We start from the raw sequence: 23575 nt of genomic DNA on the forward strand, positions 1-23575 counted from the left end.
GGAACGCGTTCCGGAGCCTTGTTACTAATGGAGTACGTTTGGGGTCATGTCCTGCTTAATCACCTGAAGAACTTTCTGGTCTGTGCCACCGCACGTTAAGCAAACGGCGGTTATTGCTACTCTCTGACAATAAGCAGACATTTACCCAGTATCCGGTGCCTGGAGAGGCCCCGGAAACTCGGGAGATCGTAACAGTTCAATCCATCGATTTCTCTCTATATCGAAGGGACTTTGTTTTGTAGTAACCTTGTGTACGCCTTGCAAATTAGGTGAATAATATACTATACGGCTCGACATGGAGAATGGGAGCAATGTTCTAAGTCATGTTCCGGTCATTCCACTGCTGATAGACAACGAAAACATAGTCACCGAGGTGAAATTCGACGTTGTAAGTCCGTTGAACAACCAATGTTGTCATCAAAGCAGTAGTGCTTCAACTGTGGAAGCCAATGCGGCTGTACAAGCTGCACAAGCTGCCTTTCTACAATGGTCGAAGCTGAAGCCTAATGTTCGGCGGCAATTTCTCTGGAAAGCAGCAGATTTCATGGATTCGGTCCAGGATGAACTGGCTCGTTACCAGCAGGAAGAAATGGGAGCTGCGTTAGACAACGCTTACCGTGCGGTCAAGCGTGCGTCAGATCTACTGCGAGATGTTGCTGCTATGATTCCCCTTGTCGAAGGGACCATGCCGTCCGTTGCGCAGGAGGGTCAGGCTGCAGTAGTCTTGAAAGAGCCGTATGGTGTCGTCTTGGGGATTGCTCCTTGGTAACATTGTTGTCCTATTCAATAAAGGACGGCACGCTAATTCTGGGTTAATTTGTTAGGAACTCACCGTTCATGCTGGGTATGCGTGCGGTTGCTCTGCCACTTGCTGCAGGTAATACTGTCATTCTCAAGGGATCGGAGTTGTCGCCAAAATGCTTTTGGGCACTTGGTCAGATCTTTAGCAGGGCTGGTCTGCCTAAAGGTTGCGTGAATGTGATATTTCACCGGCCATCGGACGCAGTCGAAGTCACAAATACATTGATTGCTAATCCAGCTGTAAGAAAACTAAGTTTTACTGGTAGCACTCAGGTTGGTCATGCGATTGCGTCTGTCGCTGGCAATTTTGGGAAACCAGTGTTGCTGGAACTTGGTGGGAAGGCACCTTGCATCATACTTGATGATGCAGACTTGCAAGAAGCTGCCTCAGGATGTCTAATTGGCGCATTTAGGGGCGTAAGTGGCTAAGACATTACCGTTCAGTGACCGTGATTGACAGTTACAGGCCGGGCAAATTTGCATGTCAACGGAGCGCATCATCGTCCAGCGAAGAGTTGCCGAATCCTTCCGTACCATTTTGATCGAGAAAGCTCAGGGAATGCTTGGTGCCTCTTCACCTGTACCCAATTTAGTATCAGCCGCTTCGCGTAAAAGGATTCAAAGCCTCGTCTCTGATGCTCTGCATAAAGGCGCTGAAAAGCTGTTCGCACCTCCTGATACTAAGGATCAAACAATCTCTCAGATGCAGCCTATCATCCTTGAAAACGTCTCCCAAGACTCAGATCTGTATCACATAGAAGCATTCGGGCCACTAGCCTCTTTATTTGTTGTGGATTCGGAAGATGAGGCAATTGAACTTGCGAATAATACCGAATACGGCCTCACTGCTGCAGTTTACACTAGCAGCCTCACGAGAGGGTTCAAAGTTGCTAGTCAGATCCAATCTGGGTGAGAAAAGGCCATCTACTCAAATCCTTCTGAATTTTTATGCTGACGAGCGCTTTTATCTAGTGCTGTCCACATCAATTCGCCTACTATTCACGATGAAACTGTGCTACCACACGGAGGTGTTAAAAGCAGCGGGTATGGTCGATTTGGTGGTATTCGTGCACTGGATGAGTTTTTGCAGACGAAAGTTATTACATGGAAAACAGACTGAAATTAAACCAGAATGACATTAAGAATTCCAGCATGTATATATATGTAGAACGGGTCAATGTTGAGATGACCTGCGAGATGCGATCGGCAAGGTCTAATTTCATACAGCGAAGTAATTTGTATCAGCTTTTCAAAAGAAAACGATAACAATTTTAATAACTGATGTGTTAATGACTTGACTAGTGTCGCTACTACTTGTGTGTATCACTTAGATATAGGACTAAAGTATATCATCAATTCAGACCGGCTGAAAATTGCAGAGGTAAGCATTGATATTCACTCTAAGATCGCATGCATCAGCAAGAAAAAGCAACGACAAATGTCCCTCCGTCGAATCTACGACCTTTGACTTGACAGATCGGATTAGGGCTTTCCTACCCACGGGGCCTAGATGTAAGCCTGAGGCATATATCAGTACCCTAGTCAACTTCTTCACACTCAGTGGCAGTGTGATTCACGTAGCATCGAAATGAACAGTTCTGCATAAATTCTGAATAATACATCTGATTAGAAATTTGCTCAAATGCACTTGGATGGATATAAAATTAAAGCTGATCGCGAAGAATGAATAATTTGGAGTCAATAAGCGATCAGCAGCAGCTAATTGTAATCGATTCCCATATGGCACTAGGCCGAAATCACGCGCTATTTACATATGCCGCTTTATGAACTCATTATTTTGCTTCAACATGAAGCTATTCGTATCCCAAAATGCCCCCAATTCGCGTACTTCAAGACACGAATTAACACCTCAAATGCGCTCTCGAATATGCGAATTGAAAGCATATGGCCCCTCTTATGGAAAAGTTCACCAGTTGCACCCAGAGACCCCCATGGACACGATTCAAGGCACCGTTCGACTCGGAAAAAGTCGTGATAATAAATAAAGGCCTCGCTCAGGCGCACCACACAAGATCACTGAAGAGGAACGAGATCAGCTCGTTGATCTGCCCAAAATACGAGGCGCTTATGAAAGAGGTCGATAAAGGTATTCATCGCACCACTCTTTGGAGATTATTTCAGTTTATGGATATGCGCAAATGGTTACAATTATATCGGCCTGAATTAAAGCCTGAACATAGTACGCCTCAGGTCTCTTTTCGAAAGTAGTTCATCTTTGTCTCCAGAATTCGAATCGTCGTTGTTAGTTTTGCGATGGTAATGTACGGCCCCGAGTAGTGGAGCGGCCCCCACGATACTAAACCGCAGAAGACGGCAAACAGCGGAGTTTTCGGAAATACAGAGCAGTTTCTGTTTAGAGGGGAGTTAAGAGGATGGTACAGCTGCACAGACCTCGGTAGAGTTATTTTTCAAATAAGATGTTTGATCAAGTCGAGATTGTTGGAAAGCTGGAGTAGAGGCGGAAGTCGGGAATGGATAGGGCTATTTTGGGGCGGACGCTTATGCGCGGGGAGGTAGTCATTGCAACCGTTAATACTCCAATTAATGCTGAATTTGGAGCTGAAACTGATGGCACGTTAGTTCTTCGAGTCATAGAATATTGCAGCATGATACTAAAACCTCTATTAAATAATATAAAGACAGACTCTACTTTGAAACAAATATAGGAACAAGCAAGAGAATACAGATGGAATATTCCAAAAGCTTATTCTCTCTCTAGCAGCAGTATTAAATCCATCGCTAGAGGCTGGTGTTGACTTAGTGTTCTAAAATTGTAACGCTGCATCGGACGCCACCAATAAGCAGGCTGTGTACCTGCATCCTGTCTCCACCGTGATGAAGATCGTGAAAAGGGTCGAAGAGAATTGTTGTCTACAGTGAGGCTTGTTGGGGGCCTTACTTTTTCCTCACGCTGGCATAGTCTAAGCAACCGCTCCGCCGGCTTCGTATAAACAGTCAGCCTCTTCATTAAATCTAATAGGAGGTATCGAAATATCAACGTAGTTACGCTAACTAATCATTTACTAGTCAACATCAGATCCGGCTAATATAAATAGAAATAGAAATAGAAACGCGGAGTCCAAGCTGAAACTCCACAGCCATGCTCAACTATGTACTAACTTAGGGCTGCAGATGGAATACTACCATACTACGACCATGCGAGGTGGGATCTGCGCTGTGATGGGGAAAGGGTCAGCATATTCCCATTTGGGGCGCGACGTCGGCGTTTTACCTATTCATGTTGGGCATAATAATAAAATTACTGTTGTATATATATTATTACTCCTGCTGTCACGGGTTGGATTTTTTCTACTCAGACCAGCCATTTTCATTCATTAGGATTATATTCATCATGGCCGGCATTCTTTCTACTGCCATTTCCCTGCTGCTCGTCAGCGAGTCGCTCGCGGCTCCAACACTTCAAAAGCGAGGCATTCGCAGCCCGGCCCATCGCTTCATTCCTTCTCGCGCGTCCGTTAACAATGATACCGGCGCTGTTTACGACAACTTCGATGGCGGTGGTTGGATCATTCCTGTCCTCATTGGTGGGCAGCAAGTGATACTGAACCTGGACACTGGTTCTTCTGATCTGTACGTGTCTTGGAATAGAATAGAAAAGAACAAGTCAAAACTAACAATACCAGATGGACCGCAAGTACCCTCATGCCCTCCGATCAGCAGTCTACCGTCACCTCGGGATCCATCTACGACCCCAGCAGAAGCTCGACTTACCAAGAGATGACCGGATTCAACTTCAGCCTGGGATACGCCGACGGTTCTGGCGCGTCTGGCCCCGCAGCCATGGACACGGTGAATATCGGCGGTGCCACTGTGCCCAACATGCCATTTGGCGTGTGTTCTGACCTGAGATACGGCGGCGGTGGCTCCGGCAGCCGTGACACTGACGGCCCTGTCGGTTTGGGCTTCGGCGTCGAGAACTCCATCCGCCCCACGCCGCAGTGCACCTTCATGGAATGCCTCGAACCTTACGTCCCTGAGCCCGTCTTCAGCACAGCCTTCAAGACCAATAACTCCGGCTTCATCGATTTCGGATACGCCGACAGCGCTGCCTACACTGGCAACCTGACCACCATCCCCATTGCCAACACCAGCTCCGGCAACGAGGGCCAGTGGGTGTACCAGGGTGCGCAGTTTGGGTCTGGTGGCCAGGTGTTCTCTGCCGCCGCCATCGATCTCGACTTTGATTCTGGCACTTCGTCTCTCTCTGTCTCTGCGGACATCGCCTCGGCGTACTTTGGCCTGATCGAGGGTTCCTCCAACTCGTCTGGCTCATGGCAGTACCCCTGCGGCTCGACGCTGCCAGACCTTGACTTTATTTTCAACTCTGCCAACAGCGGGCCCAACACGGTGACCATCCCAGGCGCGAACCTGAAGAACGGTGATGCGTCGACTGGCGACTGTGGTACGTGGATGAATGTTGTGACGGGCCGTGGTAACGCCGGTATTCCATTCTATATCAGCAAGTACATGATCTGGAACCAGTCTGTTCCTACCCTGTCGTTTGCGGATCAGGTGAACTAAGTTAGGACCTGAGAATTTTTCGTTGTATATACATATGTAGACTTGTAAGTGTCAGGACATGTACATATTAATTACAAACCTTGAATACCTTCCATTTTGTGTATCTTGGATCACCCTGCTATTGAAGCCATCTGGAGATGGACAGGGAGGAGTCGGGATGAGTAGGGGTTATAAATTGATCAATTGATAGATTAGTCAGGTCAATGGATTAGATAGCACATAAAGTAAGTACAGGTGACGCACTAAATGACCTACAGTACATGTGAATTGATTCAATGATAACTAGAATAATATTGACATATGCTATACGATAGCAATGGATTCACTAAGACATCGTTTGTCGTGATAAAAAATGATGTATGCCTAACATTAAGGACGCTTACATAACACATAACATCGATCTATCTCAGCTAGTGATAATGTATTTTTAGTACTTAATTAATAATTCATAAGTAATATAGTTAATTAACATCGACACGTAGCGAGACAAGGTCGGTTACACAGCATCAAACAATCCCGATATTGAGCGCGTGACAATGAAGGAGCTCGAGCCTATGTCGAGCGCTATTGCTTCTACCCATGTCCGATGGATTGCATGATTACGAGGCCGATTGTATGATTATGTACGATTTCCGCTTTACACTTTCGGCGATTGTGTAATCAACACCCGTCTCATAAGGCAGTGCCCGTTGTGGCAAAGCTACGGTCCCCGATGGCAAATCGCATCGCGATCGATTGGCGGATACGACTCCGGACAAGCAGCGGTGAGGTTTGCACAGATTGGTTGATCTCCGCGATCTCAGAAGTTAAGCTTGGCCGTGACCAGACTCTTAATAAACATGTCAAGGGGCAGCTTCGTAAGCACACACTCCAGCAGCAGCTACCCCGCTTGCACCAGAAGTTGTAGATATCAGTTTCATGCAGAGCACGGCCAAGCGAGAGACACACCCCGCGGGCTCAGACATGTCTGAGCTGGAGGTTGTGTCAGTGCATACAGAGCACGGGCATTGCAGGCAGCGTCGTGCACTGCATGACAGGGATTGCATGTCGAGCATAGCATGCATAGAGTGAATGTTGAACAATCGAATGCAGCAGATGGACAAAGTTAAAATAAACTCAATTATCTGGTGCTGACCGCTTCTCTCATCAGCATGTCGGAGAATAGATGTCGATGCAAGCGGCGGTCACCTGACTGTCGATGCTAAACACACGATGGCGCGATTGGATGGTGCCATAGTAGGGCTTGTTGGATGATTGATAGCTCGACAAGCGATCGTCAAGTCGCAGGCTAAAACCAGGCTCATCTTGGTCCTGCAGGAAAACAGGGAACGAGCGCGCTAGTGCTATACTGTAACAACCATCGGTGGTCAGCTCACGGAGAGAGGAGAAGAGGAGGAGAGCGAAGGAGGGTGGGATGCCTTGTTTTGGTGGCGCTAACGGCCGCCCCACCTGATAAGCACGTCGGGCGGCGGGCTTTTTCTTATCGGTGTCGTCGTTGGGGATTTTTGTTTGCGATTATTTTTACTCAATTCATCTACGATGCTGTGAATATCAAAGGGCCATGATCAATGACAAGCAGATATGGTAGCAGCCGTGTTGGGGTGTATAAAGCATAAACACTATTCAGGGTAGTGTAGTATAGTAGATCCATGGAGTGGCCAGACCGAGCACTGACCAGTCTAGAACCGCTCCTGGCATTACCTTGGGCTGCAAATCACAGCGCGTGGATAAGCATGTGCAGCATAACTCTGTGGGAACCTGTCCATGGTCCGCTTGCACTTCCACTCGAAAATCCACTGTTTTACATGTTGGATAGGTAATACACTCTCAAGGCCAGCATAGAAATCTCCGCGGGGGCCCCAGGCCCCAGACGTCGTTCTTCACTCTCCATATCCAAGGATCAAGCACGGTAACGGCAGCAGAACAGGTGGGCCGACCCACGGCGATGACCAGCAAACCGGAAACTGAAAGTTAAAAATAAAGGAAACGGAAAGAGAAGAAAGAAGAGATGGCTCACCGGGGGTTAATCGGCTCTAGACCACACTCGAGCTCGACTCTGCTCAGACCTGAAGCAGTACAACTGAATACAGATCACCGATCGCACTGACGCTCCAACTTTGCGCTCGGGCGTATCCAATCAGCCGTGTTGTGCAATGCAGCCTCGACTGATAATATGGGCGTGGGCACAGAAACGGGTTTCAGCCTAGCCGAGAGGCGTCGAGGCGTCGAAGAAAGGGGCGAAAGAGAAAACTTAGCAGAAAATTCTCCTGGTGGGGCAAGCCTTATGGTTGGCATTTCAACATTCAACATATCGTGCTATTAATAATTATTAGCAAATAATATGATATTAGATGTATACTAATTGATAGATGTATTCTAATTGATGTATGTATCAATGTCAAACTGAAGAATGCATATGCTCCTATATTGACATGGTGTACTACGGTATCTCTGCTATCTGATTACTGATGGGCGCCTCAATACAGTCATCTAGTGGTTGCACGGATAACCGGATCGGGCTAGCCGCCACGAGCATGCCAGTATATGGGCCATCCCTGTAGATGCGGACTCGGTTCAACTGCAGTTCAATATCGATTTGATAATATTCAATATGTATGTTTTATTTAATAAAAATTAGGATATAAAGAATGCGAAACAGCCAGCACGGTCGCATCCGTCGGTTGCAGCTGGTTGGCGCAGCCCTCGAAGCGACATTTCCTAGCGCGGTCTGGGCCGGTCTGAATTTTCGTATACTTCAAATGTTGCCACCAGCTCTACGAAAGTCTACGCATAATATAATGATATACACATACAATTATATATCGGCACACATTTACATACAGCATACAACATACATACATACAATGCAGTAAAACACTCTCTCCTGTTGTATATGCTATTGTACAGTAGAACTACGGTAATCAATACTGTAAATGTCGTGACGTCATCCAGCCGCAACAGCCGCTTTGCTGTGCCTTGGAAATATGACGCTACTGCAATCAGGTTTCTACGAAGAGAGCACTGCTACCTGTGCTATGCGACTATTCCAACATTCTGCTCGGTCTGGCTTCGACTATTAATTAGTCTATCACGGTAGATCCTGCCACGGATCGAGTAGAAGGAATATAAGAATGCTACTCTACGGGCGACATTTTCCCAGCGACCATAAGCACCGACCGGTCTAGGATTCTCCCACACGAGCGGAGAAGAACTACCCCCGTATCCGAGCCCATCCCACAATTGAGGAGCTCGTCAGAGGAATGTTAATTAATGGACGTAAGATAGCCTGCCGATAGTGGCAAAAGCCAATGCTTTGTTGGGGATTGTTGGGGATGCAAGACATGCAAGGCTATCCATGAACTTGTGCCACCACCGCGACCGGCACTTGCACACCATACACCACACAACATCGAACGGTACACAAACCCACAAAATACACAATATATATGCCACACGCAAGCCCGTACACATATACACATTCAGCAAGTAGTATATTATTTGACGATGGAGCCCACCGCATCCACCGGCACGCCAAGAGCAGTGGGCTGGTGGCTAGTTGCAGCGCCCCACCTGCAAGCCCGCCCGCGCTAAGCAGGCCCTTCCACTGTTAGTCTCACTTATTACTCCCGTGCGCCGCCTGCCGCCGCTCCGATATCTCTCTCTGCTCTGCTGTGCAGTGTTGTGCTCGCTGACACAGTGGCGGCGACCACTTGGCTGAGATAGAGATAGAGATTGAGATCGAGACTCAGATTGGCAGCGAGAGAGTGGCCATCCTCGACGTCGCTGCTCAGGAAGAGTCTTTGATGGATACGATACTGACGGACGGATTGCCTCAGTCCATGCCATATACCTCGCCTCAGCTCTCCCTCGCCCTCGCCCTCTCCCCCGTTGCAGCGCTCTCTTGCAACGGCAACCCGGCCATGTTCCCGGAGCGCCCTCATCACCTGCGCTCATCATCATCCTCTGCCCACACATACATTCGCCGGCATCGAAGAAGCCCCTCCTTCAGCAAGTTGGCCGCCGAGCCTGAGCAGTCCTTTCCGTATGTCCCCTCTCCTCGAACGACTTCTGAGTGGAGTCGGTGCATCACAGTATGAAATAATCCAGACTAATGCGAATTGCGAGATAGCAACCTCCGCCAGTCCCCTCCTCCACGCAACAATGCCATAATACCCTCAGGAGCCGTCATCTCACCTCCCGAGTCGGCTGCCAACTCGAGTGACGACGAGACCTCGCCCACCACCGTCCGTCCGCTACCCGTCGAGAAACTTGATGCTGCCATTAGGTCGCTGCAGTCGGAACGAGTTGACATCCAGGGCCCCCCTGTGAATCCAAACGTCGCCATTCACAGTCGAACAAAGGTCTTGCCTCTTACCCACCAGGCCAGATCCATCTCGCACTCCCGCTCCTCCACCGAAACCGACATCCAATTCCTCGCCGACTCTCTCTCCTCTTCGCCCATCGACAGCGACCGCGATGATCTAGATGCAAAGCCGCCAATGGTTCGTAAAAAGTCTGGCGAGGTGGTTCGCCCAGCTCTGCGCACCAAGCGACGGCCATCGAGCATGCCCGGCACCCCAACCTTCTCAAAGAATGTTCATTTTGATGCACAGCTGGAACACATCAGACACTTTTTGCAGTTAGATAAGCCGTTGGCTGTGAGTGCCAACACTTCTCCTGTGGAGACATATACCAACGAACCCGAATTTCCCTTTGGTAACAAATCCGTCGATTGGGAAATCAAACTCCCCAACTTCCCCTCCGACAACCCGTCCCGAAAACACCAGATTGTCCGTCTGGACCGTCTTTACTTGTCACCAGACCAGCAGAACTTAGTCGGCGCTGTTGTCGTCGCCAACCTAGCTTTTCACAAGCAGGTGATTGCTCGCTTCACCTTTGACTATTGGACTACCGTGTCGGAAGTTACTGCCGACTTCAACCATGATGTCCGCCGCAGAGACGTCAACGACGGATACGATCGGTTTAGTTTTAGTATCAAACTCGCTGACATTACGAATTTGGAGAGTAAAACTCTGTTCCTCTGCATTCGCTACACAGTGGCAGGCCAGGATTATTGGGATAACAATGCCTCAATGAACTACCAGGTCGACTTTTCCAAAGTGGAAAATGTCCAGACGGCGGAAAGGACCGGCAGAAATGCGCTCACGCAGCCTCTACCACGGAGTAGAAATGCCGGGCCGACGGCGTCGCGGCCGCTCTCGATGCCTCCATCATTTGGGGTATTCAAATCTCCCTCCTTCTCATCACCTGGTTATTCTCCATTCTCACGAGACAGAAAACCTGACTCGGATTTCCAGCTCACTGCAATTGACTCTCATGACCTGGAACCTCCCAAGCCTAGAGAAAAGCCGGCTCGCCAGGCCTGGGGTAACCGCTATGACTTTGGGGCATCCCTTTCGGCCGTTCGCAACGACGGAGCTGCAGAGGATCGCACGTCCCTGACCGCGAAAGCGAAATCTTCCGGGTCGGGACGGTCGTCACCTTCTCCTCAGCCACCAGCCATTGTGGCGGCCATCGCGTCGACTAAGCCCCACCACGAATCTTCATCATACAAGGAACTCGTGGACAAGTATTGCTTTGTAAGGAGTGCCGTGTCCTGACGCCTTTTCTTCATATCGACTGACTGACCACAGTTTGGCACTACGAAAAGCATGGGAACAACCCCGGCTTCCGGTACGTTGACTTTTGATATGGCGTCGGTGTCTCCGTCTGAACTGCCTCGGGTCGACTCTGGGATTTCCATCTCGGATTCTGAGTCGGGGTCTATCTCTGGGTCTGGATCTGGATCTGGATCGCCATCGATGAGCCCGTACAACGGCTCGCCGATGATGTTTACGCTATATCAGCCGCCATTTTCGAACGGATTCCGCGCGGAATCGCATTCACCGGCTATTGCGGGGTGATATCGCAGCCGTGTTATTTCGACTCTATTCTGAACATACTCATACTCATACTCATACTCATACTCCTATCCATATCTATATTGTTTAATGCTCTACTTCTTGATTGTTATTATCAGCACCTGTTAGTCTGGCGGGATCATGGACGGCGTTGGACAAAAGTGCATTTGGTGGTTGATGTCGCGGCGTTATCTGTTTTCTTCCTTTGTTGTGCATGAGTGGCTACGAGTCATGAGACAAGATTATGCATTGTTATCCGTTATATTATGCCAATATGAACGAGTAAAACATCACCATGTCGTCAATTCATAGTAAATAAATATTGTAAATTATCAATAACGAATTGTATCCGTAGATAGGTCCTCAGGACGCCAAGCCGGTCACGTGATGCTCCCGCACCCGGGGCTGCGGGCGGTCGCCAGCCAGCCAATTCGCGGCAGCTCAACATGCCAGAAACACACGCTGGAAAGCAGCACTTCATAACGGCCATTTTGCGCGCGCCTTCCCGCCAATCAGCGCTTCATTCTTTCCCCTCGCTGCCCCCGCTTAGTCACGACGCAGCCAAATCACGCTCGCGCTCTCCATCCCTATTTAAACGGGCGCCCCCGTTATTTCTGCCTTCTTTTCTCTCTCTTTTCCACTCCTATCGCCCACTATCCCACCGACCACTTTTCATCACTTTCTCGCCATTTTTCATCGGATTTCATCGACAACATGACTGGACGTGAGTATTCCTATTACTACTTGGCTCTGGTTCTATTTATTTCATGCCACCTATCGCACCATCTCCTGTTATTACCTGTTTTGTTGTCTTGTTATCTTGTTGTCTTGTCTCTGCTGTCCATTCGTGATTCATTACGTAAGCGCGTCGCGCGTCGACGCCTTGCCCTAGCCCCATGCTCTTACATACTTATACATACTTATACTAACACACTATAGGTGGCAAAGGTGGCAAAGGCCTCGGCAAGGGTGGTGCTAAGCGTCACCGTAAGATCTTGCGCGACAACATCCAGGGTATCACCAAGCCCGCCATCCGCCGTCTAGCGCGTCGTGGTGGTGTCAAGCGTATCTCAGCCAGTGCGTCTACCTCGTCTACCTTGCCCATTCATGAAGCACAATACTGACACCCGAACTAGTGATCTACGAAGAAACCCGTGGCGTCCTCAAGACCTTCCTCGAATCCGTCATCCGTGACGCCGTCACCTACACCGAACACGCCAAGCGCAAGACCGTCACTTCGCTCGATGTCGTCTATGCCTTGAAGCGCCAGGGCCGCACCCTGTACGGTTTCGGTGGTTGATCTGCTTCATCTAGATCACTTGAATACTCTTTCTTTTGTTGGTTTTATTTTTGATTCAGATTGGTTGGTTATGGGGTTAGGGATGGACGGTTTGGCTTTGGTTTGAGATAATTCAATAAATGATTTTCACGAATATTCTACTAGATTATAGCCTCTATTAGTAGTGATGAAGTAGTGAAGCGGTGTAATGCAGTTTATGTATTATCTAATTCTAGAGCAGCAAAATAAGCATGACGTCCTGACCTCCCATTATTTTATATCGATAATAATCGCAGCCAAACTCCCGCACAATTTCAGAATGAGGATTTTGAATAGAATATCAAATGGTATCGTTTTGTATCGTTTGATTAGTCGTGCATCGTGATGTGTATGATCCAGTCCGGCTAGTCAGAGAACATAGTCCCAACCAGCCCAGTGTGTATGTAAACGGCGATAAAATAGAGTATGATAATTATATCAATTGATTCGACAAGGTAGATTTATCCCTTGAGCGAGAACACAGCGCCAGCAGCCCTGAAGAACGCATTGCGCTCCTTGAGATCGGCGACTTGGTTGGCGCGCTTCTTCTTCAGTGCATCCTTCTGCGACGACTTTTCGCTGTTGGACACGACCGAGGCTGCGGATGATGTGCAGGTGCTGCTGTTGCGAGAGCTCTTCTCGTTGGCGAGCTGGTGTTGTAGCTGCAGATCGGACCCGTCGAAGGCGCGGCGGGTGATGCTAGGAGTAACCATTTGGCCGAACATTTTGATGATGGAGGGAGGAGTTTTGATGAAGTGGAAGAATATAGCCTTTGGTGAGGTTTCTTGAGTGAGGTGAATTGAATGTTTGATTGAATTGTTGTTGTTGATGTTGTTGATGTGATGATGATGATAGTGATTTGGACGAGGACTGATGGCCCTTATATACCTCCTCCAGCCAGGCAGGCCCAGTCTCGACTGTAAACCGAGCCTCCACAAACTCCGTATACAATCCACTCCGAGTAGTATCGATGACACACTCGGCTCTAGAATCTACTCTTAGAGCGGTGGGCCCCGAAGAAAGGGTCTCGGGATGCCGACATCCGGGCTGGTGATTGGCCGGAATGCCTGCTCGGAGTACCCTGTTTTATTCCGATCAGCCCTATATTACGACTACCCGCGTATACATGGCCAAGAATATACGGTCGGTTGATCGATGATGAATAACATGGCGGTGAATAATAATACAAGGATTTTTTTTATAGTATATTGCGTGGATGGCCGAGCATGCCCGAACAGCAGCTGATATATCCAGTCTACGCATGTATGCTATCCGAGTAGTGATGATTCTCTGCTGAACACTGATGCTGCTTCTTATTAAATATTCTATTGTATAATATATAGACTTGGAAGTACAGTTTCAACTACTCATTGGTTGCGCATGTAGGTAAATAACTATCGCGCTCTACGAGCTAGCTTAACAAACCTTACTTATCACCACTACAGAAATATCAATCCAACAATACAACGAACGAACGAAACTAAGAATCATAAAAAAAAGACTCTTCGCTTCTGAATCCTACGCTAAATGCTATACTCGCAAAATTGACTTGAAACACAAACAGCGCATATCCTCGGAGTGGCTACGCCAAATTGTCAGGCAACTTGCAATGCAGTAATTATTATATAAGGGAAATGCAAATTTTCGTTACTTTAAACTTGGCTATACCCATAATTATCCGTCTGGCCACTAGCCACTAGCCACTCGATGCACATGTACCCTGCATGTGCTGAGGCCGCAGCTTGGGAAAAAAAAAAAGGAAAAAGCAGGCTCGGAGTTCATCGGAATACTAGCCATTTCTGAGGCAACTCCGAGCATGGACTGGGCCTGGCCACTGACGTTGTGCCAGGCACCGCCTCCGCTAAGCATGCATGTGCTGGCTGCGCCTCTTCTGGCCATGAGGCTTAAAAAATTTTTCTCTGTTGGTTTTCGGAGTAATTCACGGAATACTAGTAACAAGGCTATGGAGACGATGATATAATATTGAGACAATGACATCATTCGTCTTAATAATGGAAATCGAAATTTGAGCAAATTTAATATTATAGGGTAAACAAATTTAAAACAACTTCTAGGACTGTCCATTGCTAATATGGAGTGACTCATAAGTAATACAATAATCAATGATGGATTATTAATAAATCTTTGTGAATCCATATGATGATATAGATGGCCTTGTTCAAACCATGGCTTTATTGGGTAATTAGTAATTGGTGATGATCACCACGAATATCTGAAATTCGGCTGCTCCCAATCTGTCAAATCCATCAAGTCCGTCTCCAGTACGCGATGACCATGGTTTTCCTCTAGCACAACTGCCTCCGCTATTTTATCGCGCCGCTTGTTCTCCTTCATCAAATATAGCCTAGGTGCTGGTCAGTTTATCAGTTGTCATGGACAGACAGACATCATACATTAATGCGATCTGCAAAACCACCATCATCGACGAAGTTACAAAATACGCTCGGAATCCCGTTGGATACGTCGGATATTCCGACGAAATGAAAAACTGGGGAGTGATTATTTGCCCGATACAGTAGCCGATGAACACCATTGCCTATATCGATTAATGACAGTACACATCATTTACACTTGTATATTGGAGAAACTCACGCTCACAGTAACCTTCTTGGTGAATCCCGCGATATTGGACGATATCATCGACATGCACATAATCTCGGATACCGTGCAGGTGAGCAGGGAGTAGACAGCCCCGAGGCGAGACAGTTTCATCGAGGTAGGTAGTGCTGTTTTGTTAGTTCGTCGTAAATGAAATAGGAAGGAAGAGCTCACTGTAGAGAAGTACGCTGCCGATCAACACGCAGACATTACTCAATATCATCGCGATGCACCGTCCTTGGCCAAAATAGGAACATAAACCACCCCTAAATCATCAGTCTAATTCATATGATTTGTAAGAGAACATACGCTAGTAAGACAGATACAAGTTGAATCGCATGCTCCGGCATTGCCATTAGTGTCGATTGAACGCTAGAATATCCCAATCCGGTGAGAATTATCTTGTTGAACTAGAATATTATCAGCAAACTTATCGAGAACTTCTTGTGCTCAATTTACCGCTGTTAGTCCCCCACCAGGGATACATTGAAGAAATACAATCGCAAACAACATCCACGCCTGAGGATCTCGAAAGCATTCTTTGACCTGGTACAACTTGTACTGTCGGTTTTGCAAGCCAGTGTGATTTTGCAGGACCTAAGCATCTTATCAGACAGCTACCTACAGTATCCCGAAGTAGGATACTCACCCGTACAACTGCGATTTTTCTTTCCCGCGGCGTCAAGAACCATGCTGTCATCGGTGAATTGGGCATGGAGAAAAAAAGGAGCAATCCCCAGGCCATGGTGATAGGTCCGAATATGAGGAATAAATACTAAATGTAAAATCAATAACCGGCTGATACTTCAGAATTCAACAAGATATTGAATACCTGCCACTGTCCCAGACTTCCATGCAGATGCCCGATTCCAAACGAGACCCCGTCGCCAATAAAAGCCCCAATCGGACCACCAGCCCACCAGATTGCAGAGCGAAGTGCATGTTCGCGTCGAGTAAAGTATTGACTTACTAGCAGAGTAAAGGCAGGATTGTTTGTAGCCTCGAATACGCCCAAGAAGAAACGACTCACGGCCAGGGTAGCGAAATTCGTGGACCCAGCAGATGCAGCAAGACAGAGACCCCAGAGGAAAATCATGGATCCGACCCATCGACCTATGGGGAGTTTTTGCATGAAAATGGAATTGGGATACTGCCAGACAAGGAACCTGCAGTGTGTCAGAGACATGTGATATACCAGTGGCCTCCACTTACCCAAAGTAAAATATAGACGACGCCCAACTGTATTGCTGGCCATGGAGATGCTGAATGGAGTTAGCTTGCGAATTAAAGGGTTTCTCCAGGAGAGCGACACCATACCAGATCGGTCTGCAGCCCATATACTGCTGCAGTGGATAATATAGCCTTATCAATAAAAGACAAAACATAGCTGATACACATCTAAACCAATCAGCTATTGTCAACAAAGATACAAATTTCGCCCATATACCCACCATTGGCACAATAATAAAATCAATCTTCCATCGCACAATAGTAGCCTCTTTCTCGGTATACTCAAGCACAGTATCCCCATGTTGGCCGTCGAAGATATCTGCAGCTTCATCATATCCCTGAGCTGGTTTGCTCTTCTCCACATCCGGAGTTGGGGCTGTGATAGCAGCCTGCTGGACTTCGACTTCTCCCATTTTCACTAACTAACCAATGGCCTATAGAGAGTGGTAAGCAGTGATGTAGTTCCTAGGGTTGATTATGGAGCTCACCAGTTCTTATATCTCGAGCCCAAACTATCGTTCTTATCAAAACATAATTTGCCAAGTCTGATAAGAATTATGGCAATGCTAACGAGTTTCATCGTCTCAGCAGGACGGTTGGGTCATGCCCCGACTTGCTCGCGAGGACTTGACAATTTGGGCATAAACGCGGAGATACGAAAGTAAAATATCAAGTTTCATATGTAGATTAACGTTTGTGAGACCTGTCCCCCACAGTTGTTGGTGGAAAGAGGAGAGAAGTTGGCGTCGGTAACAGCCGATGGCTAACATTTGCATCGGCAGCTTCCCGACGTGTCTGCATCTATCGGCAAAGCCGAGCATGTGTTGATAGGATTGTTTTACTTGCTCATATCTCGTTAATCATTTATAATTGAAATGATATAGCCGTATATTTGCCTTTCAGCTTATCTTCCTAACACATTAATTGTTTTATCATCAGACTCGAGTCTATTTCTCAAAATGCACTCTTTGGCTCCGCCTGATGTCTATCAACATGTGATTGTTCGTGGCCTGCCTTACGACCGAGGGCTCTCCCATGGATATCAAGTCAAGGACAAGATTTTACGGAACATTGCTTACTACAAACAGCCCGGTAAACTCGTGCCGCTGTACGTTTCAGAATAGTCCTTAGTACATATCAACTCAACTTACACCTATAGGCATTTGGCTGCGAAAATCATCCGAGAATGCTATATTCCTGGTCTGCGAAAATACTGGCCATCAGGACTCGAAGAGATGCGCGGTGTTGCCGCGGGTGCTGGCGTTGATCTTGAAGATATCGTAATGCTCAACGCTCGGTACGATTTGTCGCATTTCCACACGTCTCCAGCAGAACCAAAAGGCACCATAGACGATGCAAGTGGTTGCAATGGTGTAACTACAAATGGATTTTCGTCAGCCGCACCACCAGAGTGCACCAGTGCCATATTCCTTTCTGAGGCTACTTGCAACGGACATGTCTTCACTGCTCAGAACTGGGATATGTCCCATCGTCTCTATACAGAGGATTCAGTTATCTATCTCGAGGTTCACCCTGACCCAAGCGAAAATATACCCTCCATGTTCATCGTAACCGAAGCAGGTCAGCTATGCCGATCAGGAATCAACTCCGCCGGACTTGGCCTCACAGCCAATTCACTCCAGAGTTCAATGGACGAGGGCCCAGTGCCAGTAGCGGAAAACTCCGGCCTAACCTCAGCCTACCCTGAAATACCTCCGTGCAGCGCCTTACGACGACTCTTCCTAGAACAGTCCAACTTTGCAGACGGTTTAAAGCGTATCGCTCGCACGCCGCGGCATGTTTCCAGCAATATCATGGTTTCGACGGCAGAGAACATAGGCCTGTGTCTCGAAGTGACTCCTAAGACAATCTTTAGAGTGTCTATATCCTCCTCATCCACACCTCCTTATTTGATCCATAGTAACCATTTTCAAACCCCGCAATTCCTCGCACAGTCTGAAGTTTTCGATACATACGGTGGGGGCAGCTCCTGGTATCGAGGGGATAGATTGGAGGCTGGGGTGAAACAAAAGGCCTGCCGAGGGGCGTTGACAGATTCTGATATTATTAATGCGTTTCAGGATCATGCTGGGTATCCGCATAGCCTGTGTGAACACACGACAGAAGGACATAAGAAGATTGGCGCATCGGTAAATAACGAGGTGGGCCCGTACTCAGGGCCGACGTCGACGGTGTGCTGTGTGCTCTATAATTTATCAAAAAGGTCTGTGAGGGTTTGTAAAGGGGTTCCATGCGAGGGTGTCTTCCAAGAATTTTCCTTGACTAAAAATTAATGATCAGAACCATAGACATAGAAATATCATTCTAGTTTACAAATAGTAGACCCAAGAAAACATTTAAGGTCAGCGGCTTGTAGAAAATCCCATAAACGCTGAGTTCTCCCCTTCATCGAACCTGAACTGATCTCGAATATATTCATCATCCACGAGATCATCAAATATCGTCCAGAAGCTCTCAAAGCCCGGCGAGGCAAAATCCATCTCTTGTTCCAAGTCATGCCCTTCACAGTCATTGGTAGCTGGCACTTCGCCATTCATCACAGTTTCCATCAATTTCTTCGTGAGCACTTCAAACACATCCCGAAATCGGTTTGCTGTTGGCCATCTCTCCGAAATCGCAAACAGAACATTCGAACAAGCCCTTATATCTTCCAAAACGGAGAGATTTGGTGTTTCCCTCAATGCCCAGATGCAGTAGAGGAGCGTCAGACCGGCCATAAAAATTGAATGTAAAGCGAGCAAGTTCCATCCTAGTGGTCGTCGCTGATGAAGAGTTTTGTAGTATTGGCAAATATCTCCCGCTGCACGGGCGCTGAGGCTGAAATAGAATGCGGTTTTGTCGTCGTTAGGTGAGTATCTCGTTGTAGTGATACGAGGTTGTAGTAGCATACGTAGAGCTTTGCTGTATTGTATGTTAAGGAACTCTTTGGTATCGTATATTGAGTAACCTCGACCACCTTGCAATTCGCAATTCGGTTGAACTGGAATGACTTCTCTCCATGAATCTAGCATCCTTCGTAAGAGATCAATTTTCTCATCGTACGAACTATCAGGAATGAATATTTCATCGCCTGCACCAAAGATCTCGTGCTGAATTTTGCTTTCGATTCGCCGAAGACGACACATGTGAATAAAAGATGAGAGGGTTGAAAAGGTGCCAGTGGCTCCGTTTTGTTGGGCCAATTTGATAACGTTTTCATCGGTAGTAGTGTCATCAATATCCAGAGGTAACTAAGATCGTAAAATTAGTATTTTCACGCTGTCTATAGAATTCCATGCCCATACCGCAACATCAATATCGTGCTCCGCCAGCGCAAAAGGGCGCCCGAGTGTCAAAGACACTGCTCTATCCAATATGTATGCACTCCAAAATGTTCGTCTCCGAACCTCTATGGAATATAGGCTGTGATTTTTCCCTTGTTGACCGCGAAAATTCCGGTGTAAGCCCATCTCGACTGCACATCGCACTGCGAGGCCAATTATATGCCAGCTTCCAAGATTGGACACGCTCCCGGGTGTTCGTAAAAGATATATAGCTAGAAGGAGAAGAGCCTGAATTCTAAGTAGGCTTTGCTGCGTTGTTGCGGCGTCAATGTATCGCAGAGCCTTTGCAAAGTATATCTGGTACAGTTAGGAAGGTTTCTGTCAAACTTTGGTGATGAACATACCTCTGGACTTGCCGACTCGGCTATTTCAGGATGAAGCTTGACTACCCTAGATCCTACCGCACACACCATATAAAGAATAAAAAGCTCTGATGCGTGATTCTGCGCATCGGAGGATGTAATCTTCTGGCGATTGAGTCTCTCGTAAAATGATGAGCGATCTAGAAAGGGGTATCGCGAATGGACTTTGTGGAAATACGTCTCGATGAGAGTATCTTCTGCCTGGATACTCACTGTGTCGAGCTCTGCCGACGGCAGATGGCCTTGATTATCTGTTTGCAAATGTTGGTTTAGTTGATCTTGCCCTGTTGGTTCAGCAGCCGACAGTATCCCCTCAACGAGTTTAGATAATGAAAATCCCGACGTGGGGCCCACGAAAAAGGGCTCTGCGGTTGCATTCATACTCAACAGAACCAAATCTGTCGAAAGTTCCCCATTGTAATTTACATGAAATGGAGTACTAGAAGCTGAGCCCGGGGTGTTATGTGCTAGATCATCGATGAGATGGTTAGGCTGCTCCCTAGCCTGCTGCGATTTTAGTTGTGACTCAAGTTCAGCAACTTTGCCTTCCAATTGAGCTGTGTACTGCAACATCTGGGACTGTTCTTCTGTTTGAGGTATAGTAACACGGCTGGCTGAGGGCCAGATGCAACCTGATGGAGCTGTTTAGCAAGATACCTTAGAGGATTATTAAAGATTTTGAGTGATTGTACTTGTCCCTGATTTTTTGCATGCTGAACATACGGGTATTTCCCCATTACACTGTTTTAAAACGATTAGCAAAGATTATTATACAATTCAAAAATTGCAGGGAATAATACTTTTGTTTTTCGTCGTTTGCATCGCTGGCATGCGATCGGCGCGCGAGTCCTGCGCGGGGAAGGCGACATAAAAGCAAAGATAACAGCAAATAGTTTATGAGAGTATACCAAAACTTGGGTGTACACGTAGTCGATAGATGTCAACGAGGACAAGTTATAAGTTCCAGATAGCGGTAAAAATAATACGTAGATATGATATATGTAATTAAAAGAAATATGTTTCAATACATCTGTACTTTCATTCTGGCTTATCGGCCGCTCTCTGTAGTGCCAGGAATGCCCAGACCCATATAAGGGGCTTACCGACGCATACCGCTAAGGGTAATCATCTTTGGTGTGGCGGTAAACTTTCCGGCTGGCAATTTGGTGATTCCCCGTATATTATAGATAGCGGTATTACAAATACAGCCCGAGTCTAGGGACGGCGGAAAAATATCCTATCCTCGCATACGAACTTGATAAATTTGTAGTGCTTCATCGCTTTCTTCACCATGATTAGACCAGATGAAGGGAAACGGTTTAAACTGATTACCTGGCGCATACCTTTAGATAAGAATGAATTGCAGAAGAAGAAATCTCAGATCGATGATCTTTACTTATTCGATCCTCATTCGCACAGGAAATTTAAAAAACTGCTTAAGGAAAAGACCAAGAAGCAAAACCAGGATTCTCAGACCAAGAGTCAAATGACTGGAAAATATCAAAGCCTACACACTAATTCTTCTCACGCTCGACACCTATTGAACAAACCAGATCCGACTTCGAAATTGATGACCATATTAGATCCCTTTTGCTCTTTGCCATATGATCTCACCCAAGAAGAGAGTAAATTGTTACAATTTTGTAAGTTTCGACATTACTGTGGTAATTTAAATGGCAATAGAACTAACGTGATCGCTAGATCTCACTACAGTTCCCAGTATGGTATATGGGGTTCGACCAGATGGCGCCTTCAATCCTGTTCGCGATGTCAGTTTTGCCCTGTCGTGCAAATCTTCCACAACGCTGCAATGGATAATCATTGGAGCCGAGGCATTTTTTACAACCGGACAGATTCTCCCCAGATCTCTCTCCCGACGAATGTCAGTTGCGTACAAGACCCTTAACCAGGCACTACCGAAGAATGATCTGAACGAGAAAAACATCAATAAAAACGGAAATAGTGCAATATCAGATGATTTGATCGCCGGTATTATTATGGCGACCATCACCGAATCTCGGATATCGCCGCCGAACTCATCTAAAGTGCACCTACGAGGCTACGAAGCGGCAATCAAGAGCAGAAAAGGACTAAGAGAGATTATAACGAATTCAGAAAATCCGGTACTTCACTCATGCCATCTCATGCCGTACCTTGTCTGCAAGCCTTCCGTAGAGGACATCACTTTAACTGGTTCAGGAGGAGCAAATTTTGCTTTGGGCAAACTGCAAGAGATCATCAAAAGGAAAAACAACATTGATGAGTCGGAATTAGGTCCTATCTCGCCTTCGTCTAAGTTGAATTCAGAAAAATTATCATTACCATTACCATCGTTCGACCTTGCTATAGAGGAATCGACTCGTTATTTGCTGTCCTCAACTGCGCTTTCACCTTACTTGACATCAAGAGGCTGGAAATACAGCAAATATTCTTTGATGTCTTCTCACTTCCTTGCTCTATTTCTCGTTGTATATGTTCTTTGGGAAACTAGGTTGTCATCATTATCACATATTGATGCTGCAGGACTGGGAGAGCTCTTTGTGAACAAACTGAATCATCATTTAGACCCAAATATTGCTCATGGCCGTCATCGTCAGGATACTATCTTATTGAACACGGAAGGGCTCATGTGGATGGTCGTCAAGACGGTGTTTGACTTCTACAGTGCCCTAGAGAGTAAGCAGGATGCCATGCGGAAACAGGGTGATATACTGATCGAAGCTGTCTTGGCTCTAAAATTGCTGGGCACCTCAGATGAGATTGTCAGCCAAAGCATGATCGAATACTTGTGTGGTATCCTTTGCGGCCGAAGTCCTAATATGGAACTTTCCATTCGCAAAAATCCACCGTTAGGTCATGGGGATAACGTGGAAGCTCAAACTGGTTGATGCATACTGCGACCTTGGTAATATTTGCCTCTAATTCTGAAAAATGCATGTGTTTGACACTTCCAAATGATTATCTTGGACTTTATCATCGTAATTCAATTTGGTGGGCGTGACCATAAAACCGGTTGACGCTTCTTAACATCTGGAGTTCCAGATGCCACTTTAAATATACATATCTATTCAATGTTGATCCCTCCAAGATGCAAGCCTGTCAGAATATACATATACACTATGGTACTATCAGATGCCATTGACAAAAGCACATCTATAGATCAATTTTCCAACGGCATAGTAGAGACAGGCGAATGCGTGACCACAACAAGCCCTAATTGTCAGATTCTTTCCTCATTTGGCAAATTCATGGTGTTGAGCCTGAGGAATCAGAGAGAAACTCGGAAAGACCTTAGGAATCTGGCCGATCACGCTATTCCTAGTCTGAAATAAATGCCGATTCCAGCCAATCACAGCCAGTGCATGAGAGGAAAATTGCTCCGAGCGGAGAGATATCTGTCCGGAGCTAGCCCATAGC

At 46.8% G+C, this 23575-nt stretch overlaps 11 protein-coding genes across 11 annotated transcripts; 7 read left to right on the top strand and 4 right to left on the bottom strand.

Moving 5' to 3' along the window:
- Positions 1-295: 295 nt before the first annotated feature.
- On the top strand, positions 296-1921 carry BGW36DRAFT_285483 (putative vanillin dehydrogenase; the record flags this gene model as incomplete). The annotated part of the gene is made up of 4 exons (XM_046210320.1): positions 296-765; positions 825-1218; positions 1268-1710; positions 1774-1921. The coding sequence occupies 4 exons, from the start codon at positions 296-298 to the stop codon at positions 1919-1921; spliced, it is 1455 nt and encodes a 484-aa protein (XP_046078531.1).
- Positions 1922-2561: 640 nt separating this feature from the next.
- Positions 2562-3332, top strand: BGW36DRAFT_368361 (uncharacterized protein). Its single transcript, XM_046214983.1, has one exon. It carries the CDS (start codon positions 2707-2709, stop codon positions 3028-3030), a length of 324 nt encoding a protein of 107 aa, XP_046078532.1. The 5' UTR covers positions 2562-2706; the 3' UTR covers positions 3031-3332.
- Positions 3333-4070: 738 nt separating this feature from the next.
- BGW36DRAFT_368362 (aspartic peptidase domain-containing protein) lies at positions 4071-5707 on the top strand. Its single transcript, XM_046214984.1, has one exon. The coding sequence runs from the start codon at positions 4486-4488 to the stop codon at positions 5362-5364; it is 879 nt and encodes a 292-aa protein (XP_046078533.1). The 5' UTR covers positions 4071-4485; the 3' UTR covers positions 5365-5707.
- Positions 5708-8544: 2837 nt separating this feature from the next.
- Positions 8545-8934, bottom strand: BGW36DRAFT_19524 (uncharacterized protein). The gene has a single exon (XM_046209821.1). The coding sequence runs from the start codon at positions 8841-8843 to the stop codon at positions 8628-8630; it is 216 nt and encodes a 71-aa protein (XP_046078534.1). The 5' UTR covers positions 8844-8934; the 3' UTR covers positions 8545-8627.
- BGW36DRAFT_368371 (putative phosphatase regulatory subunit-domain-containing protein) lies at positions 8851-11579 on the top strand. The gene is made up of 4 exons (XM_046214985.1): positions 8851-8970; positions 9088-9406; positions 9494-10964; positions 11019-11579. The coding sequence occupies exons 2-4, from the start codon at positions 9168-9170 to the stop codon at positions 11286-11288; spliced, it is 1980 nt and encodes a 659-aa protein (XP_046078535.1). The 5' UTR covers positions 8851-8970; positions 9088-9167; the 3' UTR covers positions 11289-11579.
- Positions 11580-11584: 5 nt separating this feature from the next.
- On the top strand, positions 11585-12773 carry BGW36DRAFT_368372 (histone-fold-containing protein). Its single transcript, XM_046214986.1, has 3 exons — positions 11585-12009; positions 12225-12362; positions 12422-12773. Exons 1-3 carry the CDS (start codon positions 12000-12002, stop codon positions 12583-12585), a joined length of 312 nt encoding a protein of 103 aa, XP_046078536.1. The 5' UTR covers positions 11585-11999; the 3' UTR covers positions 12586-12773.
- BGW36DRAFT_368375 (uncharacterized protein) lies at positions 12774-13559 on the bottom strand. The gene has a single exon (XM_046214987.1). The coding sequence runs from the start codon at positions 13326-13328 to the stop codon at positions 13065-13067; it is 264 nt and encodes an 87-aa protein (XP_046078537.1). The 5' UTR covers positions 13329-13559; the 3' UTR covers positions 12774-13064.
- Positions 13560-14823: 1264 nt separating this feature from the next.
- BGW36DRAFT_403391 (putative pantothenate transporter) lies at positions 14824-17162 on the bottom strand (the record flags this gene model as incomplete). Its single annotated transcript, XM_046218893.1, has 12 exons — positions 16941-17162; positions 16674-16886; positions 16540-16620; positions 16435-16484; positions 16055-16388; positions 15872-15997; positions 15682-15819; positions 15532-15632; positions 15397-15488; positions 15217-15350; positions 15018-15160; positions 14824-14968 (listed from the first exon to the last, which is right to left on the bottom strand). Exons 2-12 carry the CDS (start codon positions 16863-16865, stop codon positions 14824-14826), a joined length of 1536 nt encoding a protein of 511 aa, XP_046078538.1. The 5' UTR covers positions 16866-16886; positions 16941-17162.
- A 249-nt stretch (positions 17163-17411) lies between these two features.
- On the top strand, positions 17412-18813 carry BGW36DRAFT_393389 (uncharacterized protein; the record flags this gene model as incomplete). The annotated part of the gene is made up of 3 exons (XM_046217802.1): positions 17412-17560; positions 17612-18686; positions 18796-18813. The coding sequence occupies 3 exons, from the start codon at positions 17412-17414 to the stop codon at positions 18811-18813; spliced, it is 1242 nt and encodes a 413-aa protein (XP_046078539.1).
- BGW36DRAFT_311716 (fungal-specific transcription factor domain-containing protein) lies at positions 18797-21165 on the bottom strand. The gene is made up of 5 exons (XM_046212484.1): positions 20959-21165; positions 20851-20899; positions 20141-20790; positions 19758-20093; positions 18797-19703 (listed from the first exon to the last, which is right to left on the bottom strand). Exons 1-5 carry the CDS (start codon positions 21025-21027, stop codon positions 18816-18818), a joined length of 1992 nt encoding a protein of 663 aa, XP_046078540.1. The 5' UTR covers positions 21028-21165; the 3' UTR covers positions 18797-18815.
- Positions 21166-21436: 271 nt separating this feature from the next.
- On the top strand, positions 21437-23395 carry BGW36DRAFT_19569 (uncharacterized protein). The gene is made up of 2 exons (XM_046209829.1): positions 21437-21801; positions 21860-23395. Exons 1-2 carry the CDS (start codon positions 21450-21452, stop codon positions 23044-23046), a joined length of 1539 nt encoding a protein of 512 aa, XP_046078541.1. The 5' UTR covers positions 21437-21449; the 3' UTR covers positions 23047-23395.
- The last annotated feature ends 180 nt before the right edge of the window (positions 23396-23575 follow it).

Source organism: Talaromyces proteolyticus, assembly GCF_021365285.1.
Source record: "Talaromyces proteolyticus strain PMI_201 chromosome Unknown BGW36scaffold_1, whole genome shotgun sequence".
Classification (NCBI taxonomy): Eukaryota; Fungi; Ascomycota; class Eurotiomycetes; order Eurotiales; family Trichocomaceae; genus Talaromyces; species Talaromyces proteolyticus.

Bases quoted from the DNA above. Each gene is read 5' to 3' on its own strand.
- BGW36DRAFT_368371 (XM_046214985.1), top strand. From the start codon at position 9,168: ATGGATACGATACTGACGGACGGATTGCCTCAGTCCATGCCATATACC. The intron at 9,407-9,493 runs GTATGTCCCCTC...ATTGCGAGATAG, and splicing joins GAGCCTGAGCAGTCCTTTCC to CAACCTCCGCCAGTCCCCTC. The intron at 10,965-11,018 runs GTAAGGAGTGCC...GACTGACCACAG, and splicing joins TCGTGGACAAGTATTGCTTT to TTTGGCACTACGAAAAGCAT.
- BGW36DRAFT_311716 (XM_046212484.1), bottom strand. From the start codon at position 21,027: ATGTCGCCTTCCCCGCGCAGGACTCGCGCGCCGATCGCATGCCAGCGA. The intron at 20,094-20,140 runs GTATGTTCATCA...TAACTGTACCAG, and splicing joins CCGAGTCGGCAAGTCCAGAG to ATATACTTTGCAAAGGCTCT. The intron at 19,704-19,757 runs GTATGGGCATGG...TTACGATCTTAG, and splicing joins AGCACGATATTGATGTTGCG to TTACCTCTGGATATTGATGA.
- BGW36DRAFT_368362 (XM_046214984.1), top strand. From the start codon at position 4,486: ATGCCCTCCGATCAGCAGTCTACCGTCACCTCGGGATCCATCTACGAC.
- BGW36DRAFT_368372 (XM_046214986.1), top strand. The intron at 12,363-12,421 runs GTGCGTCTACCT...CACCCGAACTAG, and splicing joins TGTCAAGCGTATCTCAGCCA to TGATCTACGAAGAAACCCGT.
- BGW36DRAFT_368361 (XM_046214983.1), top strand. From the start codon at position 2,707: ATGGCCCCTCTTATGGAAAAGTTCACCAGTTGCACCCAGAGACCCCCA.
- BGW36DRAFT_368375 (XM_046214987.1), bottom strand. From the start codon at position 13,328: ATGTTCGGCCAAATGGTTACTCCTAGCATCACCCGCCGCGCCTTCGAC.
- BGW36DRAFT_19569 (XM_046209829.1), top strand. From the start codon at position 21,450: ATGATTAGACCAGATGAAGGGAAACGGTTTAAACTGATTACCTGGCGC. The intron at 21,802-21,859 runs GTAAGTTTCGAC...CGTGATCGCTAG, and splicing joins GAGTAAATTGTTACAATTTT to ATCTCACTACAGTTCCCAGT.
- BGW36DRAFT_19524 (XM_046209821.1), bottom strand. From the start codon at position 8,843: ATGTGTATATGTGTACGGGCTTGCGTGTGGCATATATATTGTGTATTT.